Raw genomic sequence first — 21,557 nt, forward strand, 5'->3', positions numbered from 1 at the left:
AAGAAGATTCTCACGGGCACTTTCCTGGATGCAGCATCGGTTATGCGCCACGCAGGCGCTGGCGAATCTGTGAAATCTCCGAAGGCACAACGACTACCAACCACAGGTCCAGCGCGCTTCGTCCCTATCCAGCTAGCAGTTTCAGGCTGTCCACCTCAAGGGAGGCAGTTCGTCAGGGACAGCAGACACAAACAGCGCAGCACAGCACAGAACAGAACAGAACATATACGTCCAAAATACCAGCCATCTCAACCCAATCTTCGTCGTGGTTATCAATTCTTGGCAAGACTAGCCCAGCTTCGTGGTACGCACGGGGCAGCTCTACATGATTTGAACCAAGGCCAAACCATCGAGTGCGTGCGACTGCTCCTTCTCCATAACTTCTCTGTACACTTGTACCAGCCCAATCCGGATTTTAGAGCCGAAAGACTGTACTGTGCTACTGTAATTGCGCAGGGGGATATCAATGCTACTACCTAAGTTACGAACAAACGACATGCCCAGAACCCCGGTACATCAAAACACCCATTCGAATCAAGTGCCACTCCCGCATCCCAAGTCTCGGCTTCCCGCCAGATCGACTGTTTCGATTCGGCCCTCCTGGCTTAGCGACCGCCTGACTACTGGTCAGACGTGTCGGGGTCTTGCACGGTGCATCTCCTGAAAGTAGAGTATCGAAGATTCCCAGCTAGCTTCGGAGGCTTGTGATAGATCTGATGGCTGTCGTTGGCCGTGGCTCCCTGCGAAGAGACAATCCTCATCATGAGTCTAGTTCAAGCTTGCTTGGACCACATGTCCCGAGAAGCCACCAGGACATTGGTTCGTCCGAGGGGGCGCTGTTTGAGGTAGGGGAAGGCGTGGATACTGTAGGTCAAGATATAAGTATCGCGTCCGAGGACAGACATGTCCAAAGTGGAGAGTACCCTCCTTCCAGTCACCGCTCGTCTTTTGCTCACTTTCTCCGCGAGAGACAAACCAAGTCATTACCTGTGAGTTTTTTGGATTCGCTCGTGTTCCACATCGCGCTTGCCTCCTTCGGCTGCCGCCTTCGCGTGTTTTCATACTTCTACATTCATCGAAGCGACCCCGCCAAAAAAAAACACGTCAAAGACAATCACATCTTCTTCCTATTGTGCTGGGCGGACCGCTCTCTCCCTTTTCTCAATCTTGTTCTCCTCATCATCGTTCGTTTCCACATTCTTCGAAATATTCCTGCAAAAGCACGTGTTCGATCAAGGCGCCCGAAAACTCCACTCCCACAATACTATCTGCTCGTAACGTCCCGAATAAGGCTTCGACATACATTGCTGACCGATCTACGACCAGTCTATACGCTCTTTTCGAACATCCTACAGCAGCTGGTACTACTTTACGATGGCAATTTCCTCCACCATTTTCGCGGCCCTGTGCCTCTTCCTCCTCGTCGTCTCTGGCGCGCCTGCTCCGTCCCCATCTCCAGCTACCACCGGCGCTGAAGCCGCAGCAGCAGGCGGTTACTGGCTCGAGTCCATCGCCCGTCAAGGAACTGTAGCTTATGGTATCGCCGGTTATCAAGTCTTCCGAAATGTCAAGGACTTCGGCGCTAAGGGAGACGGCACCACCGATGATACCGCCGCCATAAATTCTGCCATCACAGCAGGTTCTCGATGTGGTCAAGGATGCGACTCTACTACTGTAACACCTGCGATAGTTTATTTTCCAGCGGGAACCTATTCCATTTCAGCACCCCTAATCCAATACTACTACACTCAATTTGTCGGAGACGCCACGAACCTTCCGGTCATCAAGGCCACCCCTAGCTTCCGGGGTATGGCATTGATGGATGCTGACCCGTATGCGGACGGAGGCGTGAACTGGTACACTAACCAAAGTATGTTTGCTTCCTAAATCGTGTTCAAAGCATCAGCTGACAATGTAAACAGACAACTTCTTCCGACAAATCCGCAATTTCGTCCTTGATACAACTGCAATGCCGGTCAGCGCTGGTGCTGGTATTCATTGGCAAGTTGCTCAAGCTACGAGTCTCCAAAATATCGTTTTCAACATGCGAACGGATGGCGGATCCTCAAATGCGCAATTGGTAAGCCACTTTACTTAACTGCGTTTAGTCCTGCAGAGCGAATAGCGACACGGTGCTGATATAGCCCTTAGGGAATCTTTATGGACAATGGTTCGGGCGGATTCATGACTGATCTAATATTCAATGGCGGAAAGTATGGTGCATTCTTCGGTTCCCAGCAATTTACTACACGTAATTTGACTTTCAATTCGTGTCAAACTGCTGTTTTCATGAACTGGAACTGGTGGGTTTTCCCTGCTGTCGGAATTGTAGGCGCCAATTAACATTCTATAAAGGGCATGGACTTTGTCCGGACTCTCGATCAACAATTGCGGGATAGGAATTGACATGGCAAATGGAGGTGCATCGAGCCAGGTAGGTATTGGGGGAACTCATTTCTGTCCTCTCCTGAAGGTCTCAAGACTCTCTAGAGACGTGTCCTTTCCTCTTCTCAAAATATCCAGATATCTCAATTGCTGACTGCCCTGTTACCGTCAAGACAGTGGGATCCGTTCTCCTCGTAGACAGCACTATATCCAATACTCCAATCGGTATTTCCACAGTTTATTCCACGAACCAGGCTTCGACAAATGGATCTCTCATAATCGACAACGTCAACTTCTCACCAAACGTTCCTGTCGCCATCTCCAACCCTGCAACCAAGGCTACAATTCTGGCAGGCAATACTAAGGTTACTTCATGGACTCAAGGCCGGAACTACAAGGCCGCGAATTCCGGCAGCGCTGTTCAAGGTCCACAAACCCCTGTCACAAAGCCTGCTTCTCTCTTGAACTCTGCCGGTAACATCTTCACGAGGTCCAAGCCACAATATGAAAAGGAGCCTGTTTCTGCTTTCAAGAGTGTCAAGGCTGCAGGAGCAAAGGGTGATGGCGTGACTGATGATACGGCTGCGATCCAAACTCTCTTCAATTCCGTTAGTCCATCAGATATTGTCTATTTCGACCATGGAGCCTATGTTGTCACTAGCACAGTCAAGGTCCCAAAGAACATCCGAATCACCGGGGAAATCTGGCCACTTATCATGGTAGGAGGCTCCAGCACATTCAAGGACCAAAATAACCCAAAGCCTGTCTTCCAAGTCGGTGAAGTTGGGGATGTAGGATCCGTGGAGATGTCGGACTTGATGTTTGAGACCATTGGCCCGCAACCAGGTGCCATCATGATGGAGTGGAATGTCAAGGAGGCCGCGCAAGGCTCTGCTGGATTATGGGATGTCCACTTCCGCATTGGTGGATCTGCCGGAACCAAGTTGCAGTCCGATACCTGCTCCAAGAACCCAACAGTTACTGCTCCGGCAAACCCAGCTTGCATCGGTGCCTTTATGCTTCTGCACATCACGTCAAAGGCCACCGCATATCTCGAGAATACCTGGTTCTGGGTTTCTGATCATGAGCTTGATCTCGCAGACCACAACCAAATAAATATTTACAACGGACGTGGTGTACTTATCTCATCTGAGGAGGGTCCAGTCTGGCTGTACGGCACGAGTTCTGAGCATAACGTTCTTTACAATTACCAGCTTACCAATGCCTCCAATGTCTACATGGCTCTCATCCAAACCGAGACACCATACTTCCAAAGCAACCCAGATGCCACCACACCCTTCAGATCTCAAGCAAATTACGCTGATCCTTCATTCAGCGGCAGCTCGACTGTCAACAAGGCTTGGGGTCTCCGAGTTGTTGACTCTGACGAAATTTTCGTTTATGGTGCTGGTCTCTACAGTTTCTTCGACAATTACAGCCAAGTTTGCCTTGATACTGCAAGCTGCCAGGATAATATGGTCTCAGTCGAGAACTCTGCTGGCATCCACATGTATGGCTTGTCTACGAAAGCTGCCGTAAACATGGTTACTCTTGATGGCAAGAGTGCTGCGCTGGACAAAGATAACCGCAACAACTTCTGTGCTGCAATCTCATACTTCGAGGTAGCTAGTGCCACTACTCCTAAGTGCTAGATGCTGTGAGCCTTGTCTCGTACAAAACGAATGCCCTGTGTGGTGTTTGGCTCGGCGGAGAGCAATCCCTTCTTCCTGTACATACTTTATATGCATTTTTGGCATGAAGAACTAGGCGTTTGGGGAATTACATGAATCGGAGCGTTTGATGTCGATTGGCATTTTCACAGAGAAAGGGTATGCTTGCGTCGCAACTAGATCGTAAGCAAAACAATGAAGCATCATGTCTGCCATCCGAGAACATGGTTGATCTTCAAATGGAGAGTGATAACTAATTCATTATGGCTGAGTTGAAGCCCAGTTGTTGTTATTGGCTTGCGAAATGCATCCATCATCCAAGGTCACTGAAAGTCTACTAGCATAAGTAATTCGCAGATATCATAACTTAGGTAAGCATGACTTCACCGAATGGGCTAAATGGCTCTTGAGATCCGGTTCTTCAGGCGGCAGCAGGTGACAAAAGTGCCATGACCTTGAGGATTCTTTACGCAGTTTATGTTGTGAATAAGTGATTATTCAACAAGAAATCCAGTCGATTTGTTTCTTATCCTCCTTCAGGCTTGTGAATAAATATCAGCACCTCAGCACGTATGACACCTACTGAAGAATGCAGACCTCATGAATCCGAGGCGGATCCATTTCATAGTCCCGAATTCAATTCTCTAATGCCTTCTGAGGGCAATGACTCTTGAACCTTTCGACATCTTCCAGTTGAAACATCCAATCACCAAAATCTGGATTGGTTTTGTACCTAGTAGCACGCGAGGAGACGGTGTGTCAGGCGAAAGCCTCACAACTTGGAAAGTTACCAAGCTTCAACTTATACAACGGATTCTAAAAGTTATGTAACAAAAAGGGTCTCATTGAAAAAACTGCTTCCTTGAAATGATTCCCAAACGATTCAGAAAATTTCGGTACTTATAAGACTCATTGTGAGTCGTATAAACCAACGTCTTTGATGTTCTCAATTCTCGCTTGTCTTTGCTGGTCATAAATAACGGCCACCTTGATCAGTCAACCCACTTTGCCCCTGCTCCATGAATGCAGATGATTGGATCGAGAGTTTAGTCACGTGCACCGTTGCCTTAGCGATCACTTGGAAGGCCTGCTTGCGATTGCCTGGTGACAAAAGTAGATCGAAGGAGGCAATTCAATCGCGCTTCAACATACCCGTACCAAACCTCAACTTCAGCGAACACTCCCACAACAGCTAGGGGCTGCTGTTCCAGCACACACTATAAGGTTCTACAAGGAATACCCTTCATAACGTTCGATCTGCCATAATTTCCCCTATCCCACTGCCTCAAGATGGGAGAATCCAGGTAAGTCGCATCGCATAACCAACACCGGCAACACGAGAATCTAACAGCGCGTTTCCTGCAGACAGGAGCTCGTGGCATGGCTCAACAACCTGCTTCAGCTAAACGTAACCAAAGTCGAACAATGTGGAACTGGGTAGGTTTGACCCCTCCCCCGCAGTGCCTCGCACCATCTCTCTATCTATTCTATCTGTGCCTTGCTAACCCCGCTGTCAGTGCCGCGCTCTGCCAGATCTTCGACAGCATCTACCTCGATGTTCCCATGTCCAGAGTCAAGTTCAATGTGAATACCGAGTACGCATACCTGCAGAACTTCAAGATCCTCCAAAGTAAGATATCTACCCCTCGTCAAACGCCAAGCCCCGAAAACAAAATACTAATCAACCTCTGCTGCAGACTGCTTCACCCGCCATGGCATTGACCGTCCCGTTAACGTTGAGCAATTGATCAAGTGCAAGATGCAAGATAACCTTGAGTTCCTACAATGGTCGAAGCGGTATTGGGATCAATACTTCCCTGGTGGTGACTACGATGCTGTTGCCAGACGACGAGGGTCCGGCGCGCCGCCCCCAGCAACTGCTCCTGCACCACGGACATCTGCTGGCGTAGCTAAGAGAGGTACCACACCAACCACGGGGCGACCAAGAGTAGCGGGTGTAGGAGGTGCAGGAAGTGCTGCTTTACAGCAGGAGAACGCCACATTAAAGGAAACAGTACAAGGCTTGGAGCGAGAGCGAGACTTCTACTTCAGCAAACTACGCGATATCGAATTGTTGGTGCAACAAGCGTGTGAAGAAGATCCCGAGATCGAGAAGCAGGAGGACGGCTTGATCAAGCATATCCAAACCATTCTTTACTCGACGGAGGACGGCTTCGAAATTCCAGCTGAGGCGGAGGGTCTTGACGACCAGGAGACATTCTAGACTCCTTAATGATGCAATGATGACTTGATGGGCGATGGCACACTGCAGTGACTGTAGTTAATGCAAAACTGAATCTCTTAGGCTGTTGGAGTTACTCGAAAGCATACGAAGGAAGATGCATTGTTTATAGGTTCCTGACGGACTTGTGCGCCTGCAGACTTTCATAGCGACATGACATACTGGATCTGATAGAAGATTTCAGGTTTCGATGAATCAATTCATTCAAAAAGACTTTCGGTTCTTTGGATCCCTTGGTTGTGTGAACAACATTTGGGTCATGCGGTCTGGTTCAGACTAGAAAACAAAGTACCCAATTTCCCTCAGCCATTGCTTCAGTCTCCCCAGAACGTCTTATTCCATGCGAACAGGCATTGCCTAGAACTCTACTAGGATGTAATTTCTGCAACCTTAACAGTAAATGACAAGAACCACTGTTTGGGAAAGAGTTCGGCACATAAAGACCTAGAAGAATCAAAGATTGAAGTCATTTCAGGTATGTCTGCTAGGGAGTCTTCTGTCACTTCGATGCTTGACTTTCAGTATCCTAGTCATGAAGTCCCTTAAATATTATTTCTACTTCCAGTATACATGATCTATGATGTGTTGATTCCAAACCTGACATACTTGTGAATGCATTTGCTTACTTGCCTTCTAGTTCAGGATGTAACTGTTGTAAAGGTCAGTATGCCTTGGTAATTATCTTGCGTGAAACTCTTGCTTGTAGCTTCGAAAGACAATTGCCACTAATGCTCAAGAAGCAATGACTTTGCCATTTCAAGAAGCATATTTAGGACTTTCATGTTGCAGACTGACTAAATGCAGACCACGATGGGTAAAAGAACTGGCTCGAATTGGTTCCCGACAGCTTCTTCGTTGCCAAGCCAATGACCCCTATCCCTGTCACGAGCTCCACCAAGGAAGGCACCCGAGGTAAATACAACATGAACTCATAAACCACCATCAACAACTACTGCAAGACTCGCGACGTCCCCGGTAGTCCTAAGGTCTTTCGCAATACAAATAGCATCAGAGGTACATAGCAGATCTTCTCAGCCAGCCATGGCACCCCCCATCGAGCTCTCCATCCCCTCTACCATCGTCTCCTCAGATCCAGCCAGCAAACCCTACACCCTCTACAACATCTCCCTTCGCCTTCCCCTCCGTACATTCGTCATACAAAAACGCTACTCCGAATTCTGTACCCTACACAGCCAACTTACGTCTTTGGTCTCCTCCCCACCCCCCGCACCTCTCCCCGCAAAATCCTGGTTCAAATCGACAGCCTCGTCCCCCGAGCTCACAGAAACTCGGCGTGTGGGACTCGAAGCCTATCTGCGAGCCGTAGCCGAGAGTCCAGATAAGCGCTGGAGGGAGACGAGCGTGTGGAGGAGTTTTTTGAACTTGCCTTCGAGCAGTGGGAGTGGAAGTAGTGCGAAGAACGAACTGGTGCAGGCGAATCAGCGGTTGGGTGTACTGGGTGCTGGACATGTTGCTTCGGATCCGGGAGTGTGGCTGGATTTGCATAGGGAGATGAAGGGGCAGCTGCATGATGCGAGATTGTTTCTAGGGAGGAGGGATGGAGCTACGACCCCGCAAGCGCAACATGAGGCTGGGGCAAATGCGAAGAGGTGCCTTGTTAAGGCTGGAGGCTTAATGGCTAATCTGGAGGAGGGTTTGAAGATCATGAGTGAGGGAGAAAAGAGAGGCACCGAGGGGAAGGTCGGAGCGGGAGAGTTGAGGAGACGCAGAGACTTACTGGGTAGTGCGAGAGTCGAAAGGGAAGGCTTGGAGAAGCTGGCTGTGAGTCTTGCGGTGAAGGGTCAGCATAAGGGCAGCGGTAACGGAAGCGCGGCTGCTACACAACAGGATAAGAATGCCCTATTCGGACCAAATGTAAATCGACCCTCCGGTCGAGTCCTCGGAGCGCCCGTACCAGAGACGGACAAGACGCGCGAGTTGGATAATGAAGGCGTTGTACAGTTGCAGAAGCAGATGATGCAGGACCAAGATCTAGATGTTGAGGAATTGGCTAAGATCGTGCGGAGGCAGAAGGAGATGGGACTGGCAATACATGGCGAGCTGGAGCTACAGAACGAGATGCTGAAGAGAGTTGATGAGGATGTGGATCGTGTGGGTAGAAAAATCCAAGTAGCAAAGAAAAGGGTTGGTAAAATCTCTTGAGTGTCTAATCTGAGGGCTAGGCATTTGGCAGATTTCCGCCATTTCTCTTCTCTGGAGTGCTTCATGACACCTTGCGAGGAACGTTGGTTGCACATTTGATACGATCAGTGTTGTGGAACGGTGATTAGCAAGATCTACTCTTTGTATAGGTCAGCAGGGTCCAATACTTGTCCTCTTAGAGTTGCTCGATAAAGCGGTGATTAATGACCCAACTGATGGTTAGCAGGGAGTTTTAAGGGTCAACGGTGACAATTGGGAATATTTGGGATTCTGTACAGTACTCTTTGGTAATCCGGGCGTGTTTTCTTCCTGTATACAGACATAATGATCTTTATGAGTACATATCTGATGCTAGACATTTTTTCTCTGCCATAGCAGAATTTCCTTTCGCGGCCAAGCGCTTTCAAAATCGCGATGGTATCTATGCGAATTAACTCTGGAGACTCGAATCTTTCAACTGCGTCCATCCTTTCTACAATTTGCCGTGCATTGTTAACGTGGCACTTCACTTGTAGGGGAACTGGATTATGAGCAGTGGTCCTTAAGTCAGAAGTGTCGCTGGTTCCTGTTTTTGGAGTCAACTGCTTCTGATCTGAGACTTGTCCCAAAGTTGACCGAACTCGATTTCGCTTCATGTAATATCTGCAGCCAAAAGAAAACACTTGTGAGTATTGATGAACTTGTTCTTCCTCCTAGTAAATGACTTCGGATTTGGCGGGTGGTGCCGGAGCTACATATCCTGGTCTATGAAGCAGCTCGCTTAATGTTTGTTTTCTTTCGACTTGAAGTCCCATCTGAGCTTATATCATCGAAAGAAATTGAGTGGTGATGGTAGACACGATTGACAAGCACAATACATAATCTCAGCTGAAATATTTGTCGTTTTCATTGCTATATTATAGGCCTAACTCTAATTTTCACTTTGATGCCGTTAGAATCATGTTCATACGCAAGATTCCGTCCAACATAGTATAGCAACGATGAACAATTTTCATCCAATAATCAAGAACAGAAATGAACCTTTAATATGGTTAGCTAACTATGATGCGGGGTGAGATGTGTCTGTTTGAGAAGATGATGGATGCGACAGGACAAGAGCAGAGTGGAGCACTACTCTCGTTTTCGATTAAAAGGTGCGGATGCTCGATCAGAATATATTGTGGGGCGAAAGATTACAACATCATACTGCAAGAATGAACATCTTCGTCCTGAATTCATGTTACTGGGACCCCTGTCTGGGATCCGGCTTACGACATTCTCGATGTTGATGTCGCGAGAGTGGGCAAAACAAAGGCAATCAGATAACAAGAACAAGAAAAGAACTTTGCCTGCAAAGCAAAATTGTACCATCCTAAAGGGGCTCGAGTGAATGGAACCTTACAGGCCATACATTTCTTTTAGAGTCGCGACCTTGCCCGCCAGCCCAATATGGAGCTGGACTCAAAGTATTGATAAGTTAATACTTCCAGATGAGGCGTGCAGCAAATACCATGTGGCCCTCTTTCCCCCCTCCTTCACCCTCACGTAACGCGCTGATAGGACTGGACATGTCTCCTGGAACTGATGTCACGGCTGAAGTAGAGTATATCCAATTGAGCGCCCAATCGCTTATTTGGATACACCTTGTAGGTGCCAGTTCGTAGTTGGTGGATTGGAAAGCAAAGCGACGGTGAGGTTGGCCTGGCGCCGATGATGTGGCGCCGGCAGGTGCCTGCTCAAAGTCTCTGCCAGTAGAAAAACTGCAAATTAGAGATTGAATGTGACATGAAAAATATCTGCTCGATGCTGTCTGTCGACCTTGTGTGCTTTTGGTACCATTCGAGCGTTTCTTCATATGTCGATGTCAGCAGCAAATGTGGGCGCGGCGCCATGTCCCGGTCTTTGTCGCATACTCTGAATCCTAGAATTGTGAGACTATCGATGACTAGGTAGGTCTTAGAGAGAAATCTAACGCTTTCTATCATCATAAGTGCCGGGAAAGGCTAAAAAAGGAAGATTATTGCGTGCATGACCGCTGTCTCGTTGTTGCTGTGCGATGGCTCCGACATTGTGGCATCGTCAACAAGCTGTGAACGTCCTTAGCCTGATTATACTGATATCGGTCCCACAACGGCGTCTTCGAAAAGTTGTTTGTTGAAGCACCTGTAATATCATGAAATGTCTCATTGCTGGTTCGATCGTAGTTGTCCTCACAACATTTTAGGTCTAGCCTAGAACTGATATACACGTTGAGAAGTAAGCCGCAGAAAAGAGGTGTGTTCAGCTAATTCCACCCAACTGGCTCATTGGCTTGGTACTGCACAGCTGACAGAGTAGTCCATTTTCATATTTTAAGCATAATTTGTGCTATCACAGTGATGCACATGTTTGTAATTTTTGTCAAGGAAGCGGAATCTATGTAACTCCCAGATCACAAAGATTATTACAAATAGGACCGTCTAAGCTTTAGTCATATGCAGGGAACTTCTCCATCTCTTTATCAGCCATGGACTTTTCTTTCTCCAGAACACGCTGATGCTCCGCACTCCTAACTCTAATCAAACACTGGAATGGCTTTGGGCGGATGTTAAATCCATCAGTGTAATCAAAAGTATCGTACTGCCTCGTGGGTAGAATATCAAACGCCCAAACAAGTTTCGAAACAGCAATAAACAGCGAGTTCGCTGCTAGATCTGCGCCAGGACATATCCGTCGACCCCAACCAAAGCTGGAATGTCCCGCTTTTGCAGGGTGAGTCTTCGTTCCCTTCAACTCGGGAACATAACGTGGGTCTTTCTGATCAAGGAAGCGGGCCGGATTGAAGTGATGAGGGTTGGGATAATAGTCATCATTCAAGTTGATGGCCCACGAGTTACCCAGAATTGTTGTTCCCGTGGGAATGTGGTATCCCTCGTAGACATCGTCTTCAGTTGAGGCATGAGGAGTTCCTCCGAGAACTGCGACGGGACGAATTCTGAGAATCTCTTTTACAAGAGCTCGAATATATGGCAGGTTGGCCTCGTCATCGAAAGTTGGGAGCCGGTCAGTGCCAACGATTGAATCCAGTTCTTCTTGCGCCATTTTAACAATATTTTGGTTTGTGACTAGCATGAGAATTCCGGAACACATCGTAGATGCAGTGGTGTCGCTTCCAGCACCGAAAAGGGAGGCAGGTACGAATGAAAAATCTTTGTCTGGTAAGGGAATTGCCTCTTTTTCCCGAACAGCAAGGAGTGTTGAAGCGAGTGAAGGAGTAACCTCATGGCCCTTCTCTTCGCCGATCCTCAGATCTCTTCTGACATCGTCAAGAAGCGACATGTTGGCGTCCGCTTCCATCTTTGCATGATCTTCGATTTCTTTTTTCCAAGGAGCCAAAATGGATGGAACGTGTTTCAGGAATGGAAATGACTCGGCTTTATAAGCCCCAGGAACGTTCAGAGAAGCCATGAACTGCATGAAGTCCAGCCGTTGACGGATGGTCTTGGAGTCCACAGAGTCGATACGTCTTCCATACGAAATTGAAAAGACAACGCTAGACGTGAACCTATCGAATGCTCGCTCCCAGTTGTCTGGGCTCTGCATGACTTGGTAGACCAAACGTGTGGACTCGGCTTCTTGTCTTGCTCTATACGTTCGAAGAGCAGCTGGTGTGAGAGCTCGGTGAAGTAGCTTTCTCCGAATTGACCATTCTTTGCCGTAAGGCTGCATTAGAACAGAACCGCTTCCGTACATCTCTCCCATGACAACAAATCTTGGCCTGGATGAGTACTTTGTACTTCGCTTTTCCATCAAGTCAACAGCCACTTGAGGATCAGAGACCACGATGGTTGGACGTCTGCCGACCCAGATAGTGAAAATTGGTCCATATTTCTTAGACCATTCTTGGAATTGGATCCATGGCTTTGAGGTCGGCAGCTTGTTTCCTATGAATGGAACTGGTGTAGGTCCTGGTGGCATGCGATACCACGTCCATAGGTCATTGAACAGTATCAGAACTGGGAGGGCAGCAAGGCCCGCCAGTGTGTACCACGATAATACAGCTGAGATGAACGACATCGTCGCTTGCCTTGGTTCTAACCGAAATACTGGATTGAAGAGACAGGAAGAATTTTGCTTGAAGAAGTCTATCAAGAACACCTTGGTGTTGTTTGTTGGTCAGCAATTGATGAGGTGTCGTCCAGGACTGGCTCGGAATCATTTGCCCGCTGGAGTACAGCACAGCAGAGCACAGCATGGCGGGGCGGGGTGGGGGAATTCCTTTCAGAAAGCGATGCCCTGAAGCTTTAGCGGCGACAAGCACCAGCCACTGACTGGGAGACGCTAACCCGCCCAAAGAACTCCTCCCCGAAATCCCCGTCGACGGCTGAAATGGAGTGCATACGGAGGTACAGCTGGTATCTTTTACCCCCTGTTTTTCTTGGCATCCTCTCAATCCCTTGCAACGGCAGCAACAACAACACAAAAAGTTGACAAAAGTTATACCGTTGTGTTCGCCCCTACTTGGGGAGTATAGAGGTACTTTTTTAATTGAATTCGAGTTGTTTTTGAGGGAGTTCTACTGTGTTGAAGTTGAGCGTTCCGGGGACCCCTGTTGGACTGGGGGTAAAAGATACCAGCTGTACCTCCGTAGACGACTGCAGGAGCCATTGGAGTTCGGCAGATATTGACGGCAAATACAGGTTTCCAACTGTAGTTGCTCGTGGCTGGTGGTTTACCAGGGGGTGCAGGAATTCGTGGGACGCTAATCTTCCCCTTTTGAAAATAACACGTCAACAACACTAAATTTTAAAATCACCACGATAGTACGGAAATTACGGAGCGTAACTAAAAGATATCCTCTAGTATAGAAAAAAAAACCTTAAAGGATACGATACGCCTGCGAAATAGCGTTTTTTCAACGCGTTTAACTGAGATTCTAAAGTTAAGAAAATTAAGGAGATTATAGCTAATTCTAGGACCTCTCGAACTTTAGTATATTATTAGTATCGTACTAGTAAACAAATAACAAGTGTATATTAATATATATTAAAATCTAAGGTTTAGTTTAAAGGTATTTAAAAGTATGTATTATAAAGAGTATCTAAAGGTTAGAATATATACTACTTCCTAAATAACTCTTAATTTATATCCGAAAGTAGTCCTTCTTTTAACTTAGATTATTTATCCCCTTTAATTACTCTCTATACTTTTATAATATAGGTCTACGAACTAATACTAGTAAAACTTCTTTTAGAAATAAAAGGTTTCTAATAACTATAAAAGGAATAAAATAGAGAATATAGATATAATAAAAGGAATTAAAGATATAATAAAGTAATAAATATCTAACTTATATATATTAATAGTTAGAATATCTTTAGTTATTATCTAAAAGTACTCCTCTTATTAAGCGAGGATATAAATAAATCGTAATCTACTATTAAATAATATCTTAGAATATAAAGAATATATATAAACTTATAAAGAATTAAATAATATTATTATTAAGTTAATATAAGGTTCTAAGAAATCGAAAGGCTAATATTCTATCTAGTAGTAGTTAATAATATAAAAGTAGAAGATAATAGTAATAGCTAAGTAATAATAATAAATAATATTATATTATATTTAAATTAAGCTTAAATCTAATATACTTATTTATATAAAGATAACTTTCCTCTAAGAAACTTTCTCTTTTCTTTATTAAATAATAATAATAATAACTATAAGTTCAAAATTAATACTATTTACCTTAAAGATTCTTACTAATTATAAGATTTCTTTAAAAGATATTAAATAAATTAAGTAATTTAAGAGTAAATATATCTTATTTTAAGATATAATATAGTAATAAAGCTTTTTACTAATATAAATTAGTACTAATTCCCTGCTCTCTTAATACTCTCTTAGTAATATTCTATATATAGTACTATAGATATATTAATTATTAGAAGAAAGTTAATAAGAGACTTGTCACGGACCGCCTAGGAGCCTAGCGCTCCTAGGGGGATTCCCCTAGGTGCCTAAGGGCTCCTAGGTAGGAGGGGCTAGGAGACTATAAGCTTAGGGAGACACCTGCTCCTAGAAGAAGTCTTCTAAGAGGTAAGGACTCCTAGGAGAACTCCTCGTCTAGGATTTTATAGTACTATAGTAGTTATATATATTATATAATCTAAGTACTATAGTTAAAAGCGCTAGTCTTAGCGACTTAATATTATATAGTAAATCCCTAGATCCTTAAATCTTATAGTAAAAGAAGGGATCTAAGGATCTATAGATCTAGTATTTAAAGAATCTAAGGGAATAAAAGTTCTATATAAAACTAGTATATCTACTATTAGATAGGAGCTTTATACTTAATTTTAAATAGTATTCTGATACTTAGTAATTATCTCCCTATTTATATAATATACTTACTTCTTAATTATTAGAGATTAACTATAGCCTTCTGTATTTATAATAAGTAAATACCGGACTATTATAAGATTATATAAATTCGAGAGTTCTAGTAGCTTAAAGTACTAGTATTATATTAAGAATAAGAATAAATATAAACTTATAAGTATCTCTTTTCCGAATCCTATTTATAACCCCTTTAATTATAACTCTTAAATACTAATAAAAGTAGATCCTAGTTTATATAGCTAATAAATATTATACTTTTACTAACGCCCTTACTAATAGAGACTAAGTTATTATTAAGGAAGCTATTACTACCCTTTAAAATATTATAACTATTACTAAAGCTCTTACACTAAAGGACGTATTATTAGTTATATTAGTTATATTAGCGAAGATATATACCTTATATAAGGAGATAGCTAAAATCGTAGAATAGAATACTATTATAACGGTCCGGTATTTACTCGCTGTAAATACAGAAGGTTGTAGTTAATCTCTGATAATCGAGAAGTAGGTATATCACATAGATAGGAAGATAGTTACTAAGTATTAGAATACTATTTGAAGTTAAGTATAAAGCTCCTATCTAATAGCAGACGTGCTAGTCTTATATAGAACCTTCGTTAGCCTTAGATCCCTATAGGTCCTATAATCCTAGGCTCTAGGAACCTTGGATCCTATGGTTCTAAAAGCTCTATACTATCACGTGATATATAGTCCCGTGATTTCGTTCCTAGTTCTTAGCTTCTCTATGTAGTAATACTACCGAGCCTCAGGGCTAAGACACACGTGATACTCCTTCTGAGTGCGTTTGTAATAACTATAAGTATTTCCCTTTTCTTAACTAATTCTTTCTACTTCTTTTTATAAGATATAATCTAATAACTTATATTATAAGAGATTCTTATAGCTCTATAGTATCTAAAGACTATTAATAAGACGCGGAAAGCTCTATTAAATAATCCGAGTCTATTGAAGTATTATAAGAGGATAAGTACTTATAGAACTCTTAAAAGCGGTTTAAAAGAAGGTTTAACTAATAGTCTTAGTAATTCTAGTTTAAGTAGTAGCTTTATACTAATTAATCGACTCTCTAAGGAAGAGGAAGGTAGTAATAATACTTTAGTACTTAATCTAACTCTTGTAAAAGTAGTGGTAACTACTTCTTTACTATACCCGATTAGGAAGAGTCTAGAGCTCGGCAAAGCTCGGTAAGACTCGGTAGAGCTCAGTTAACTCTGAAGGGGTTTACCGACAGTTACCCACTTAGTTATACGCAAAGGGAAATAGCTCTACGCTACTATAGGAGTTTACATCAAGTTTTATGTTAAGTGTAATTAGGCCTAATCAGGAATAGCCCGGGGAATTTATCTATATAGGCTCGAGCGCCCTCCACGGAATCAAGGGCTCCTCAGCTTAATATTCACGCTAATAGAGAGGTTATCACCTGATCCGTAGTTATTTCGCTCACGTGCTAGCTAACGCTAAACTATGCTATTATATTATATTAAGCTTAAATCACACTGCCGGTAACAGCGTAATAATATCCCGACGACTTATACTTATCACCCTAAGCGAGCCTTTATTTTTCAACCCTTATCGTCGCTACCTTACTAGCGCTACTTACTCGGTTATATAATAATAGATAACTTATACGAAGTTATAAGACTACGCTTAGCTTAGCGTTATTTGAAAGCTAGAATCGCCTAGCTTTACTATTAGTTAGAATTGCGAAGCTAGCTAAAAGCAGATAAGTGCTTATTATTGCCTAATACTCTTATATTAACTCTGAATATCTAACTAGGTCACGGGACTTGGCTATATAATCCGACCATTAAGTGTCGTGCTAGTCGTCAAGAACACTCCCAACTCGGACTAGCGTCTTATTCGCTATTAGCTATTACAAGAGCTAATATCCCTTTTAGAAACGTTATTACATTACGACAGCGAATAAGAGCTACTTCAGAGAGCTAAGCGAGCCTATTAGCGTGCTCCTAGTAGTAGTAGAAAAGACTGTTTTTATAGCCCTTATTCTTTAATACACGCGGCTCCCTGAAAGAACTAATTAAATCCTTGAGTTTAAATATATATTTAACTTATAAGTGTAAAACGCTAAAAAGAGTTATTTTAGTACTTATTACAACGGTTATTATTCTATAATAGGACAAGATACACTAGTACATAACGTAACGGTTACTATTCTATATTATGATAGTGAAAAGAGCTTTTATTAGGCTTATATACTGAAGGGGTTATTTTTATAATTGACTTACCCTTTAAAAACCCTTTATTATTACTTAATGATATCTCGGTTAAACGTTAACTGATTTCCGCGATTTTAGCGGCTAATTGATAGTACGAACTATGAGCTCTTGATACGATACTCGGGGTAGCTGTAATAATAGCTCTCTGAGTAGAAATACAACTTCTACGGAAAATTAAGATGAATTGAACTAATTAAGAGTTGATAACGAAGCTGAGTTATTCTCTTTAGTTTAAGGTACCCCTGCTAGAGTGTAAATACCTAGCGCTAGTAATGTAGACTAATTAGAGGTAGAAGAAGCTTCTATAGCTAGACCTAGGTCTCGCTTATAATAAAGAGATTTAGCTAATGAGAGTCTGGTAGACTAAATCGCTGAACTACGTAGTATGATGCGAGAGTAAGTTAAAGAGAATCGCTTATTATAGCAAGAACTACAAGAGCTAAAAAGCTCTAACTCTAACCTTAATCGGGTAAGAGATAAAAGCCCCTTAAGGTATGTTCATGAAAATACGCTTGGAACGAATATTATAGAACGTACTAGGGGTAGGTAAAGAGATAAGGAAAAAACGCCTATAATATGTATTATAACTCTATCGCCTAATCAACTAATCAGAGAAGTGAACACTACGACTCGCTTTATAACTTAAATTTAAAGAGAGCTTCCTAGAGCGTCTTTACCTCTAATTTCCCTTGTAAATTCCTCTTTTATTAGAGATACAATTGGAGTTACTATCGTAGGGGCCCCTGATAGGTTTCTTAGATATAACGACAAGCGGCGTAAAACCGGAAAAATACGTGATCTGAAGCCGCTTATAGATAGCGTAGACCCTATGTTTAAGCGATAGGAATTATTAATTATTTCTAAGCTAAAAGTAAATTAGGACTACTTTAACAATAAGTTTACTCGTATAACCTATATATATAATATAACAGAGGGTAAAGCATAAGAAGCCTTATTTATAAGGCATAATACGTATAGCGGGGATCCTTATACGTATTATACGGAGCTAATAGCTGATTTACGTAAGATCTTTGTTATAAAGTAAATATCGACGTATAAAGCCGAATACAATAGCTTACGCATATCGTTTACCGATAATTTTAGTGATTTTAAAGCTAAATTCCTACGCCTTACTAATAAGGCTAGAAAGCCTAGGGATCGCTTAAAAGACCACTTCTATATGAAGTTATATCCTGATTTTAGAGCTACTATAAAACCCGTAGTAAACTTTATCAACGGATTCAACGAGTTTTATCAAGCTGCGCTAAAATCGCACGAATAAGAGAGGCTAATAGCTTATTAAAGAAGAAAAGAGTCTGTTATTATAACTAGCGGCTCTAAAACCTCTGGATTAGCTCGTAGAGAGCAAAGGACGTAAAATCGTTATAATAACGATTATGTAAAAAAGACTACTGAAAAAACTATAGCTATTATAGCTATAAAGCCTAATTAGGAAGTACGCTGTTATAGGTGTAATAAGGTAGGGTATTTATTACTTTAATGCCCTGAGCCTAAATCAGGTGATCTTAAAGAGCTAGATTAAGAGGAAATCGACGAAATTAGCCAATCAGAGAGCGAAGCTGATTTAAAAGAAGAGGCCTAAAATAAGACTCTCTTTTAGGCGAATATAGCGATGTAATAGATCTAACTAACTTAGACCTATCGATGCTAATAGGCGGTCTACACTTTACCTACCCTTGTCGCCTTAGTAAAAACGGATATTCTATCTAATTACGCTCTTTAATTGACATAGGCGCTAATAGCTTCGCCTTCCTAAATAAGCCTTTTGCTAGGAAATTATAATATCTCTTTGGCCTTACACTTTAACGGTTATTATAGCTTATTACGATAAAAGGCTACGACGGAATCACTAATAATTAGATTATGTCTTATCTCTCTCTCTTTTTTACGATTAATAAGTGTAGAATAGTTAATATGCCTTTCTTTTTACTAGAATTAGGTAATTATAACCTTATTCTAAGCTATATTTAGCTAGAGTACTTTAAAGTATTACTAGATATAGCGGAAAAAGCCTTAATTTAGCCTAGTGAGCTTCCTAAGAGCGTTAGACTTTTTTATAAGGAAATATTAATTAGATAAGAGTAACTTAAAAAGAAGCTAATCAATAAAAATTATTAAGATAACGTTAATTAATATCTAGAGGCTTAAGAGGCTAAAGAGCTTAAGCTAGTACCTATCGCTATAAGTAAGAAAAGGAAGCGTAAAGCGAATCGCCCTAAATTAGTAGCTAAAAATTTGTTTAAAAGTAAGCTACGCGAACAGCTTAAAACTATAAAAAGAGAGTTATTAGGATTTTCTAGTTCTAGCTCTTATAAACTAGTTACTCTATGTTATAAACCAGTTACCTTATGTTATAATCCATTTACCCTACTAAAATCGAGAAATCCTACTAGCTCTTCTCTAGATATTTTTACTATTAGCGCTACTACTTTTAGTCGAATAATAAATAGAGATAAAGGGCAGGGAACTAAGCTATTTATAACTAGCTTATATGAAATCGATTAGCTAATAGCTGAGCTTTCCCCTAAGGATTAAAGCGAAATAACAGTGAAAGTACCTAAGTTTTTAAAGGACTTATACGACACTTTTAGTAAATAAGAGTCTAATAAGCTACCTCCGCATAGAGACTACGATTATAAGATAGTTCTTAATAAACCTTATAACTTAAAATATAATCCTTTATATAATATGTCACGGGAGGAGCTAGTCCTAACTAAGGAGTACTTAGAGGATAATTTATATAAAGGCTTTATAGAGCCTTTAAACGCTTCTTTCACTTCGCCGGTCTTATTTGTTAAAAAACCAGGGGGTAGCTTACGCTTTTATATCGATTTTAAGAAGCTAAACAAGATTACGCGAAAAGATCACTACCCGATTCCTTTAATTAATAAGACGCTAGCTTATATTAGTAAAGCTAAGATATTTATGAAGCTAGATATTCGATAAGCTTTCTATCGAATTAGAATAGACCCTAATAGCGAAGAGCTAACTATATTTAGAACATGTTACAGAGCGTATAAGTATAAAGTACTACCTTTTAGTCTTATAAATAGACCCGCTACTTTTCAAAGGTATATAAATAACGTCTTATTAGATTATTTAGACGATTTTTATACTACTTACCTTAATAATATTCTTATATATTCTGAAGATATTAATAAGCATGAAGATCACGTGCGAAAAGTTATTAAAAAGCTAAGAGACGCTGGCTTATAAATTAACGTTAAAAAGAGTAAGTTTTTAGTTATATGAACTAAATACTTAAGCTTTATAATTATAACTAAAGAAATAGAAGTCGATTAAGATAAAATCTCTATAATAAGAGATTGGAAAGACCTTAGCTTAGTACGTGGAATATAAAGCTTTTTAGGCTTTTATAACTTCTATTAATGATTTATAGCGGACTACGGTAAAATCGCTAAGCTACTTATTAATCTTATAAAAAAGGAAGTACAGTTTAAGTTCGATAATAGCTATAAAGATGCGTTTGAAAAGCTTAAAAAGAGCTTAATTATAGTACTTATACTACGTTACTACAACCCGGAATTAGAGACTATAATCGAAACTGACACTAGCGACGACGTAATAGCAGGGATATTATCTTAAAAACACCTAGATAGCGAATTTTACCTTGTAGTGTTCTACTCTAAGACTATAGCCCCTGCTAAGTGTAATTACAAGATATATGATAAAGAGTTATTAGCGATTATAAAATCGCTTAAAAACTAGAGATCTAACCTAGAGCGTACTTACTAGCGTATAAAGATCTATACTAATTATAAGGCGCTAGAGTATTTTATAATAATTAAAGCTCTAACCGGTAGATAAGCGTGTTAAGCTAAAGCGCTAGCTAATTATTACTTTATTATTAGTTATCGTAGAGGTTCCGAAAACACTAAAGCTAATATTCTTATAAGGGACGAAAGCGATACTAAAAATCAAGACGTTATAAAAGTAAAGTATTATCTAAAATCGTTATTACAACCTGATCAAGTAGAAGAGGCTATAAAAGAGGATTTACAGCTAGCTTCTATAAGCACTATTATAGATGACTCCTACTTTGTTAATAGGCTTTTAAGAGCTAATAGATAAGAAAAGTCCTATAAGCCTCTAAGGATAGAAGTAAAAGAAAAGCCTAATAGTAACTTCTCGCTTAAAAATAAGCTATTATTATATAAAGGAAGACTATTAGTCCCTGATATCACTGATTTATGATATCAGCTGATTAAGGAGGCTTATAATCAGATCTCTATAGCTTACCCCGGTAGAGATAAGACCTATCAGCTTATAAAGGCTCGATATTATTAGTCTAATATACTAGTTGATATCGCTAACTATATTAATAGGTACTATAATTATCAAAGGACTAAAAAATCGACGGATAAAACACCGGGGTTATTATAACCTTTACCGATTCCTAAGAAGCCTTAGTGCGATATTAGTATGGATTTT

The 21,557-nt window shown here is 41.5% G+C and overlaps 4 protein-coding genes across 4 annotated transcripts; 3 read left to right on the top strand and 1 right to left on the bottom strand.

The window, feature by feature from the left end:
• Positions 1 to 1,374: 1,374 nt before the first annotated feature.
• ONS95_014723 (uncharacterized protein) lies at positions 1,375 to 4,037 on the top strand (the record flags this gene model as incomplete). Its single annotated transcript, XM_058508393.1, has 5 exons — positions 1,375 to 1,870; positions 1,923 to 2,080; positions 2,152 to 2,303; positions 2,356 to 2,434; positions 2,559 to 4,037. 5 exons carry the CDS (start codon positions 1,375 to 1,377, stop codon positions 4,035 to 4,037), a joined length of 2,364 nt encoding a protein of 787 aa, XP_058356080.1.
• A 1,308-nt stretch (positions 4,038 to 5,345) lies between these two features.
• Positions 5,346 to 6,279, top strand: ONS95_014724 (uncharacterized protein; the record flags this gene model as incomplete). Its single annotated transcript, XM_058508394.1, has 4 exons — positions 5,346 to 5,359; positions 5,421 to 5,492; positions 5,573 to 5,685; positions 5,753 to 6,279. The coding sequence occupies 4 exons, from the start codon at positions 5,346 to 5,348 to the stop codon at positions 6,277 to 6,279; spliced, it is 726 nt and encodes a 241-aa protein (XP_058356081.1).
• Positions 6,280 to 7,338: 1,059 nt separating this feature from the next.
• ONS95_014725 (uncharacterized protein) lies at positions 7,339 to 8,460 on the top strand (the record flags this gene model as incomplete). The annotated part of the gene is made up of 1 exon (XM_058508395.1): positions 7,339 to 8,460. The coding sequence occupies one exon, from the start codon at positions 7,339 to 7,341 to the stop codon at positions 8,458 to 8,460; it is 1,122 nt and encodes a 373-aa protein (XP_058356082.1).
• A 2,445-nt stretch (positions 8,461 to 10,905) lies between these two features.
• On the bottom strand, positions 10,906 to 12,495 carry ONS95_014726 (uncharacterized protein; the record flags this gene model as incomplete). Its single annotated transcript, XM_058508396.1, has 1 exon — positions 10,906 to 12,495. The coding sequence occupies one exon, from the start codon at positions 12,493 to 12,495 to the stop codon at positions 10,906 to 10,908; it is 1,590 nt and encodes a 529-aa protein (XP_058356083.1).
• Between the last annotated feature and the right edge of the window lie 9,062 nt (positions 12,496 to 21,557).

This window comes from Cadophora gregata, assembly GCF_030347475.1.
Source record: "Cadophora gregata isolate MNR1 chromosome Unknown scaffold_9, whole genome shotgun sequence".
Classification (NCBI taxonomy): Eukaryota; Fungi; Ascomycota; class Leotiomycetes; order Helotiales; family Ploettnerulaceae; genus Cadophora; species Cadophora gregata.